Raw genomic sequence first — 10,513 nt, forward strand, 5'->3', positions numbered from 1 at the left:
CTCTCTCTCTCTCTCTCTCTCTCTCTCTCTCTCTCTCTCTCCTACACAGAGGGCTATGGCTCAAGATATTGAACTTCCATTTTTCATATAACCCTTGTCAGCAGCCTGCTAAGGCTTTCCACTTTTACTCCTGTTATCTTCTTTTTCTCTCAGAAAAACAACCATCTCCTCTGGGATGAACAGCCACATACCACTGTACTTCATGACCCATATTCAGTCCCTCAGGCCACAGGGAAGAGACAAAGAACTGTGCCATTGGGAGGAGATCTGAGAAGTCTCCATCCCAGCATGGATGGAGGTACCTTAGGGCAACCAAGAGTGGTTTGCACACACTGGGTCTGGACTCCTACGAATATTTTTATAATTTACAAGCTGGAAATGAGGTTGTAGTGAAGCCTGCAGGGCAGGGATTTCTCTATGAAGAATGAAGGGCATAAAAACAATTTTTAGGCACAGCATTTTTCCATTATTCTCCCCAGGAAGACAGAGGTATCCAAAATTGTTTTCACTCTTAGGAGTTTCATCCAGACTAGTTCATTTTCCTCTGAAAACATATCCAGTAGATAAATATGAAACAACATTTTATAAAACAAAAGGGCATTCATGGAGGAAATGAATAACAAAGACAATTAGACAACAGAGTAATCTACCCTGAAATCTATCTAGTCTGGATGTTCATGTGAACATCCTTCAGTCTCATGCTATTTGGAGGTATATCATCTAGATTTGATGCTCAGGGGGCAATAAATGACTTAAAGCTTCTTGGTGAGTTGAAAACTGCTTGGGCACCTTGAGTTAGTTTGGCATTAGAGGCAGGACCAGTGTATAAGTAAGTACTGTATGAACAATGAGGATGAGATAGAGAACAGGCCTTGTGCTTCAGTGGAAGGCTTGACTGAGGCTGTAGAACAGGCCAGTACAGATCCTAGTAGGAATGGAAAGAGCAGAAATCTGGATGAAGCTTTGCTTATGCCTTGCTGAAGGGGAACAGCATTTTAGTCTCATCTTCTATCAAAAGAAGTCAAACCATCAGTAAGTCAGGATGGTCCTCTCTCTTACCATCTCTTCCCTTCCTGGAAGTGCTGAGAATCAAGTTTCTAATAAAAGATGATAAACTTCCCCTTTTATTTTAGATAGTATAGAAAGTTCTGGATTTCATTATGGCATTTTCTTTTTTTTTAAATTAATTTATTGCTAATTATTTGTACAAATACATTGCCTGCATGTGCTTAGTGTCCAAAGAATCCAGAAGAGGGTATGGTATCCTTTGGAACTGGAGTCGCAGATGGTTGTCAGCTACCACATGGGTGCTGTGTGTGAATGCCATTATGACATTTCCATATATGTATGTTCTTATAGGTTATCATACTACCATGCCCCATGATTCTTCCTTATATCTCTTCCTTCCCACTCAAAATAGTCCCTTCTGGTACGGGTACTGGTAAAGACATACATACATACACACACACACACACACACACCTGCACATAAATACATAGCTATGTGTACATGTGTATGTATATATGAACATAAGCTTTCCTGATTACTTTTTTTCCTCCCTTCCTCTTCCTCACTATTTTCAGATGGACATAAACTATTGTTCCCTATCTTCAGAGACTGTACTGCCCTCCTGATGTTTACATGCAAGTGCTAGAGTAAGATGAATGAGACCTGTGAGCAGCAAGAGCAAGAGAGAAGGTTCCCGCACATGTGTGCTGTCGGGTGGACCCGCACATGTGTGCTGATGACAGAAATAAAAACTTCCTTCCTTTTATCCTTCCTTTCTTTTTCTTTCTTATTTTTCTTTGTTTTTTTGCTTAAAACCACCCAACACACAGTTTTATTTGTCAAAACCCAGAAAATATTTAGCATAGAGCAGTTCAGAATCTATTTACATATGCTTCTATTGTTCCAGAAAATATCAACCCTGGGCAGGGAGGAGATATAAAAAATCCCATTTGAACTGTTCAGTCTGGAAAGTTTGAACTACTTTGATAACATGCTAGTACAACAGGTCCTGAGTCTGTCATTATATTGACATTATGAGGCATTTTAAACAGTCTGCCAAGCCAAACATATTATTAATGTTCATAAATTACCATGTCCCCAGAGTCCTTGAAAGCTATCCATTGTCTTTCATCAGACACATGAGTTCTAGTAAGTGCACAATTAGGTTAAAGGATAAGGTCACTTAGCTAGAAACAAGCCTGCTAATATCACGAGTAGCAGGAGGCTGGCTGTTGTAGTAACTAAAATATTTCCAAACAAAAGCATAGCAAGCACTGAAGTATCCCTGCTTGCATTAACCTTAGGGTGCCATATGTCTTACTGAGCACAAATCTGTAACAGATTTGTAATCTCTATGGAGTGGGGAGGTTATGAGGAATGTTACTTAAAGAAGGGCTCTCCTTTCTCAAAGGAGAAGGGGAGGGAAGAATAGGGAGAGTTACTAGAAGGAGGGGGAGCTGATATTGAGATGTAAAGTGAATTTAAAAAAAACTATTTCAAGATATCAAAAAAAAGAAAGAGAAAGAAAGAAAGAAAGAAAGAAAGAGAGAGAAAGAGAGAGAGAGAGAGAGAGAGAGAGAAGAAGAAGAAGAAGAAGAAGAAGAAGAAGAGGAGGAGGAGGAGGAGGAGGAGGAGGAGGAGGAGGAGGAGGAGGAGAAAAGAAAGAAAGAAATCAAGCAAGTCACATGGATGTGAAAAGAACAGAATTTTCCTTAATTAAAGTCTATGGTGTGAAGCATCTTCCTGGATCACAGAAAGGCCATGTTGTGCAAATAGATCTCCTATCTTCCCTTCTGGAGGACTAATGTTCAGAGCTGGTATTTGAACAGTAGGTTCCTGATCCAACAGCTTCAGCCCTCACCCAATTCCCTTTGTTGCTGTTTATTGTTTTGAACTCACAGATATCCACCTGCCTCAGCCTCCCAATTAAAGGTGTCCCACGACTGCCTGGCTTCCTCCTGTTTTTCACTTTTACCATGTTGCCCTTGTTAGCACCTTGCCCCTTCTTTTCATTTTTTCTTGGTGTCTTCCGAGCATCTTAGGTAACTCCAGTACACTTTCTGTTGAGTGAAATAGGCCCAGCGAGAGGACGGTGAAGAAGGGAGGGACACTGCTGGGTGATGGGCTGACTATCTTGACTTAGTCTCCTTTCTGAAGCCCTTTGGACCCTCAAACCCAGGGTAACTTTTGTGTCACACAGGGTATATTTGTCAACCACAACACTGATCTGCAACAAGGAGGATGGATGTACCAGCAAGGTGTGAAGATACTGTCAAGATGCTAAGAGTTTAATAGCTCTTACTTCCAAAGGTCTGGGATGTTTCCATTGTATGTCTGCCTTTGATCCTTGTGTCAGGTTAGATGGCCTATTCTCAGGAAGGTCTCCATTTATCTCATGTTACTCTTCTTAACATGAAACCGTGACTTTCTACAGGCAGGCTCTTATCCTAGAAACTCATTTACATCACCATCCTCTGCTGTCCCTATTGCTCACAGTGTCATGACTTCTAAGTGTGTGATTTTATGTGGGCTCTACAGTTTGTTTGTTTGTTTGTTTGTTTTTAATGAAGACAACTCTTTCTTTATTCAATCTTTTATACTCATCTACTAAGCACTCTTGAATAAAACAATGGTAGTGAATGAGGAAAGGCCAAGACTGCTTTAAAGCAAATAAGAGAGTACAAAATCATGACAATTTCTTATCACGTTGAGCTGGGGATGGAGCAGAGCTGAGGGCACATACCCAGCATTCTTGGGACCTTGCCAGCACCACAAAAATTAAAAACAAAAAAAGAGCCAGGACTGTCTTACATGTGTAGGATCCAGGAGCTAACCATTGGGTGTTTTCCAGACACAGAGAAGTTACCCTGAACAACACTGTGAGTCCTGCAAGGTTTTCCAGAACACCTTTGGGAGGCCAACAAGCCAATCACTGCTTTATATGGTCTGCCCTGGCACATGCTATGAAGACAGCATCTGTGGCTACAATCCTGCCACCAATTAAAATGCTGGGTCCATTCCAAGAAGGACTTGCCTGACACCTTTGAGCAATCTTCTTCTTTTTCCCTTGTGATTTCTTCCTACCTGAATTTTGTCAAAACTATTTTAGAATCTGGATCAACTTTCTTTCCAATCTAAAGGAATTTGCATATTACCATAAACTGTGTATCAGTAAAGCCCAACCCCCTTTCTACCAAAGACACATCTAGCGCATTGTCGGGCCTCCGCCATGCCTGCCTCACACTTCCTGCAAACACAGTGAGACTGCCATAGTTCCGCTTTAACTGAGAGCACTTGCTTTTCTCAAGTGTTAAGTCAAAGTGTTAAGTACAAGTTGACATGCTTGTGACTCATTTTAAAATAGCAAATTATAATCAGCCAACACTGTATGAAGCATGAAAGTCATTCTCTAAATCACATGTCTACACAAAGACTGAGCTGGAAAAATGTGAAGAACAAACCCGAAACATATCTCCTTCATATATTACATTACCAGTTTGTCATCAACCCTTGGAAGGATTTCTAAAATATGCTACTGACATTAAGGTTGCTATATAACAAAACTCTCAACAAGCTCACTGAAATAATTTTTAAAATATATATAGTATGAGTGTCTGCTGTGAGTGTAGGGGAGCGTCAGAAGGCAGAAAAGGGAATCATGGAATGCACTGGAACTGTAATGATAGGCAACTATGAGCCACACAGTGTGGGCGGTGTAAACCAACTCTAGAGGAGCAGTAAGTGCTCTTAATTTTTGAGCCATCTCCCCAGATCCCCACGACCTCCTCCAAGCAACATAGCTAATGATTAAATAACTATTGCCATTTGGGTAGTAAAATTTACCAACTATGGTTGCTTTTAGCTTTTTGAAACATAACTTTTCTATACAAATGTAGTACAAAGAACACCCTTAATGAAAAACAAAACTTGTTTTTTTTTTTTACTGTCCATGTGACTAACTTGGGCTTGGGTCCCAGACTCTGGATCTACAGAAATGTTTCTCAAATAAGAATTGTGGATCCTAGAATGGTCTTTTTCTTTGGAACAACTGCTCCTTTGTCCACATTCTTTGCTTGGCTTTATGTGGTATCTGCCATCAGATACCACAGAGCCTTGGACACGTGCCGAATTTTTTCTAGTTTGACATTTGGATACCTACTCTAAAGGTCAAATTCTGATGCACAGAAGCCCTCCACTATGTTTCCTCCGTTGCTTACAGACCAATCCTGGCGTTTCAATTCCTCCATGCCTTTGATTCTACTTGATCCCTATTCTCCAGGGAAAAAAAAAAAAAGGTAAAACTGTGAAGTTACCTCCAACTTAAGACACAGCATTTTTACAAACAGTTAAAACACAACACGAATACTGACTCTTGCTTGCAAAATTAGTCCAATATATTTGCAATTCTCAACTAGGCAAGGTCTCAAACTATGTAAATACTGATGACTGTAAGGAGGAGTGGAGAGATGGCTCAGTAGCTAAAGCATTTGCTGCTATTGCAGAGGATCCAAGCCTGCTTTCCAGCAACCGCATGGAGTAGCTCACGACTGCCTGTAACTCTAGCTCCAGGAAGACAGCCCCCTTTTCTGCCCTCCTTGGGAACCCTTATACAAGTGGTGTACACTAATGCAGACATATATAAAAACATTAAAGTGAAAATAAACTGCAAAGTGTGATAGTTCAAACCTTTGATCCCAGCACCCAGGAACAGAGGGAAGGCAGATCTCTGAGTTAGAGACCAACACGTTCCAGGCCAGTCAGGTACACACTCGCACACACACATTAATCAAATATTGAGGAAGTACACAAATGTCAATGGGATAAAATGATAGAGAGAGGAGCTTTGCAAGTCTCATTCTCTCTTGGGACTGTGAGACCACAGACACACGTGACAATGGTTCAAAATGAAGCTTGTATGATGATCCTGAGGCTATCACATGGTCTATGCTGGGGACATGTGTTAGTGTGTCAGTGTGACTTTCCCTTACCTCCAGATGTTCTAAAATATATGGTGGATTTGTCATGCCCAGCCTCAGCATGGCACCCTCAGGAATCTCTTCCACCAACTTCCACAGGAGTGTGGGGAGATCTGTGCCAATGTCTCTGCCATAGGCCCCGGTGTCCTCGCTGGTCAGCCATATCTCACAAACGCCCTCTGTGGATTAAAGAGGATAATTAACAATCCCTCACCACACAGCTGCTCATCCTTCTAATGCAGGATTTCTCAGCACTACTATGCAAGCAGGGTGGGCACTCAAATGCAGAGAGAGAGCAGCTTATCCCTCTGTGGCAGTGGGTTATTAAGTTCATTTTATGAACACCAGAGAGTTTCAACAATGTCATAAATCACCAGTGTGCCCTATGAAGTCATTAACATTCACAAGCAATCAGTTCAAGCATGCTTCTCCACAGCACTCTGACCAAAGCTCACGCTTTAGACCCACTCAGAGAACAGTCACTCAACACCGTAAGCCTGGGAATGGAGACGGTTCCTCCACAGAACAGGAACTCATTAGTCAGCCTGCTACCAACCCCCACCCCCAATGTCAAACACAGTTAAGGATTAACTCACAAATTATTAATTATAAGAAACCCATTTTGCCCATAGTAACTATTTTAATCTGTCTTCCTTTATTCAATTAAAATAGTGCTCACTTTGTTTTCATATTTTAAAAAAAATGGTTGTGCACAAACTAAGCCTTGGAAACCCTTCTACACTAACTGGTTCAGACCTTAGGAAGGTTTGTTTGTTTGTTTGTTTGTTTGTTTGTGTTGCCATAAGGAATCCTATCTTCAAATGTTGTGGCTTGAGCTTGGATAGGCAGCACATACCAGGAAGCTGAGGCAGGAGGACTGTCCCAAGTATAAGTCCAATCTAGGTTTCCAAGTTCCGGGTTAGTCTGGACTACAGAGCAAGCCCTTGTCTCAGAAAGTAAAACTAAGCAGGTAGTTACAGCTCCCAATAGGAGCCCTCCGAAAACCACAAGAGAATGCTTTTGGATCACCTAGTGCTATTAAAAATGATTGAAACAGAATGAGCAATAGCCACCAATGTTTCCTGACAGACACACAGACCAGTCCTGAATGCATATTCAGTGAGCGGATTAGCTGATATCAAAAGGTCAAACGATTCAAAAGGCTAAAGTAAACCAAGTGAGTGTGAAGTTAGGTCAGGCTCAGTTTATCCTTTGCTTATAAAGACTTCAACATACAGGGGCATTAATGTAGTCTCCAGTGGGAAACATGAAAGAAGTTTCTAGAAACTCTCTTAAAATGGACATTTCATGACAGAGGACTTTCAAAGAACATTTAAATTGTAATAGCCAAGAGAGGCAACAAATGAACACGGAGAGATTCCAATTGTACAGAAGAATGCCCACAGCAAAGCTTTTAATTATCAGCAATACAACCCACAGCTTGGAGCTAAGAGCTCCAGAAACTATTCTTTCTTTAGATAATATTAATATTTTATTATTTTCAAACCTACAAAAATAACTATGTACATGACTCAGGGGACCCCAGGGTAACTGTGAACGGTGGCTCAGTTTTGACTTAAGAGAATCAAGAATTAGCAACAAGAACAAAATCTATTAAAAAGAAGTTCAGTTAAAAACAAAAAGTGGGGATGGTTTCAGTATTAAAATCAGTAACTTAGCTGAGTGTGGTAGGGACACCTTTAACCAGAAGGCAGAGGCAGGCAGATCTTGGCAGCTAGGCTGATTTAGATAGTGAATTCTAGGCCACACAAGACTACACAGTGACCTTGCTTGGCTCAAAGCCACAACCAAACCACCAAAATAAGTAATGTTAGGAATATCTTATATGCTTCCTCATTTTGAATGTTCAGCTTCCAGAAATAATAAGCCTCCAAAGAAATAAATATGGCATGTATGAACACTGCCTTTAAATTTTTTATTTTTCTATTTAAACTGTAGTGTGTCAACACCTGCCCACCTCAAGTCCCAGGGAGCAAAATGTCTACTGGGCAGGAAGAATTTAAGAGGAGAGTGCTATGAGATGCTGTCTTCTGAGCATGGTGTCTTTCTGAGGACACCGCTAGTCAGCACTCCAGGAGGCAACAGTAACTCACTGGGGTTGCACACTCAAAAGAGGAGAGGACATAAGGACAGTGGGTGGCTTCTCTAGGGAGAAAGAAGGGAGTTTGGCATGGGTAGTATTGGAAATACAATAATTACAAATTCAAGAAGCTAGTGGAAATGAAGTAGTCTTTTATATACGATTCTACGGAAAGGGGCACAGCATTGAGAAAAGAAAAATGGTTGTCATGTAGATTTGGTGCAGACCAGTGGTTTTTAAAATCCCCTCCTTTTTGCTAGGGCGGGACTTACACCCCTCACAAGCTCCCCATCTTGGTGGCCGAGAATAAAAACTCTCACCCAGTGAACAACTTGGAACTTGACTCTGCTCTTTTTCTCCAATTCTGGGCTCAGTCATGAAGCCAACTACCTGTAACCTCTTAACTCTTGAGTTGTGAGCCAATCAGAGGCTAGCCCAGCTATGGGGAATGAGAGGTGGGCGCTCCTGCTCCTCACTGTGCTTCTTACTATATGATCGAGCTAGGATGCATATACATGTATGAAACTGTTGAAAATAAAAGGAAACTCAGAAGGTGTCCCAATCAACGCACTCATGCAAATGCAGCTCTTTATAAAGACAGGGCTTCATGTACCATAGGCTGGCCTAGATAGAGTGTACTCTGTAGCTGAGGTTGGCTGCAAACCTATGGTTAGCATCCTGCCTCAGGCCCCAAACAGGACTGAACTACCAAGCCAGGATCCATACAACCTGCTTTAAAAGAAACTGTAATTTAAAAAATAGAAAAGCTCCAAGAAAAAAGATGGCCAAGTAACAATGTAAACACATTTTAAAACATTCTGAGAGAGGTTATAAAAACAGGACATTAACTGTGATTTTCCAGTTACTGGCATTTGAGCAACACAATGTGAATATTTTTAAATGAAAAGAATCTTAATTTATAATTTTTCCATCCAAATGGTTCCACATAAGCCTTATGTAGAAAGAGCAAGCTCCTGGAACAGTGCCCTCTCTGTTGTTAGATGAATATAGAGGGGAAATCACTCTGGACAGAATGGAAATAGCATCCACCGAAGAGAACAGCGGCCCGCTCTCACAACTGCAAAGGTGGGGAGCAATAGCCCTTGGGGGCTGCAACCTCAAATTAAATCACACAGGGGAAAGCGGCAGGAATACTAAATCAGCACAACAGAAGCAGCCTTTTCTATGTCCCTAAGACAGAGACTGCTACAGTACTCAGGCCGGAGGAGACTGGATGAGTGGTAAACCCTGGCCTTGACACTCTTACCCTGGCACATCAATCTTAAAGCATGTCGAAGACCCACCGTGAATCCACAAGCTTCAGATTTTGTAAGGCTATCTTCCAGTCATTCATTCTAGTAAGAGGGGATGCCTCACATTTTACCACCAAGAAGTTATTATGAAATGAAAGTAAAGCAAGGTGGAATCCCCAGTCTCCTGCTTGGTGGTCCCTGAAGTATTGTGATTATGCATATGGCAAACGGTCCCTGCCAGACTAAGCTTGTGCATGAATGTGATGGGGAAGCTGGGGTTGCAGTCACCATAAATGGATGGCCTTGCACTGAGGTATAGACATGTTCATGTCTGCAAACTTAATTGGCCACACTTACAGACAGCAGTGCTTGCCTGGACGGCTGCAATCCTTCAGGACTTTATTTTCCTTGCCTAATGTGTGCCCATAGCTGATACCGATCTATATTCTAAGACTACCTATCACAGAGGCACTGTCAGGGGCAGTGGGGCAGATACATGAAACTATCTGTTCACTTCTTGAGGAGGAGCAGGGCTGACCTGAAAGTCTACGATGCCAGCCCCAAAGAGACAAATCCAGCCACACTGGAACTTAACTTCAACTTTGAAAACTAAGAACATAAAATGAAAAACAGAAGCATGAATGACATCACTAGCAACTCCCATGCCTGTAAAAATAAATATGAACAAAACCATACAAACTAGCATTCTTTTCCAAAAAGAAGCTTTACGTCTTCCTAACCCATTCTACTATCTGAGTTCCACTCACTTCCCCAAACCTATTGTCCACCTGACATTCTGAAGTACGCCAGGCTCATCAGATCACAGCAACCTTGCAGATTGCTTTGATAAACATCCTGAGGTCAGGAAGTGATAAGATGTATTTTGCAGGAGAATCCCCTCTGTAACAAGTTAACCATCAAACCCAGTATCATCTGTCCCAACAGAACAAGAACTCATGAGGCAACACCTCCAACACCAGCTACTTCTTCACAATTAGAGACAATGCCAACAGATGGGTTCCCAACACTGCTCCCCAGTAAACTGAGATGACAGAAGATGGAAAACACAGAGGCATAAAGGATTAATAAAAGAATGATCACAGCCGGGCGTGGTGGCGCACGCCTTTAATCCCAGCACTCGGGAGGCAGAGGCAGGCGGATTTCTGAGTTCGAGG

At 41.7% G+C, this 10,513-nt stretch overlaps 1 protein-coding gene across 2 annotated transcripts in view; it reads right to left on the reverse strand.

Annotated features, from left to right (window-relative positions):
• Cdkal1 (CDK5 regulatory subunit associated protein 1 like 1) overlaps nt 1-10,513 on the reverse strand; it is a 661,435-nt gene that overhangs the window by 357,412 nt on the left and 293,510 nt on the right. For both annotated transcript variants that reach the window (XR_002379517.1, XM_021180436.1), the window contains exon 10: nt 5,997-6,163. Coding sequence is in view for 1 of the 2 variants with exons in the window: in XM_021180436.1 (XP_021036095.1) it covers nt 5,997-6,163 (167 nt within the window). In the remaining variant the exon portion in view is untranslated. The remainder of the gene's footprint in view (nt 1-5,996; nt 6,164-10,513) is intronic.

The sequence above is a fragment of the Mus caroli genome, chromosome 13 (assembly GCF_900094665.2).
Source record: "Mus caroli chromosome 13, CAROLI_EIJ_v1.1, whole genome shotgun sequence".
NCBI lineage: Eukaryota > Metazoa > Chordata > Mammalia > Rodentia > Muridae > Mus > Mus caroli.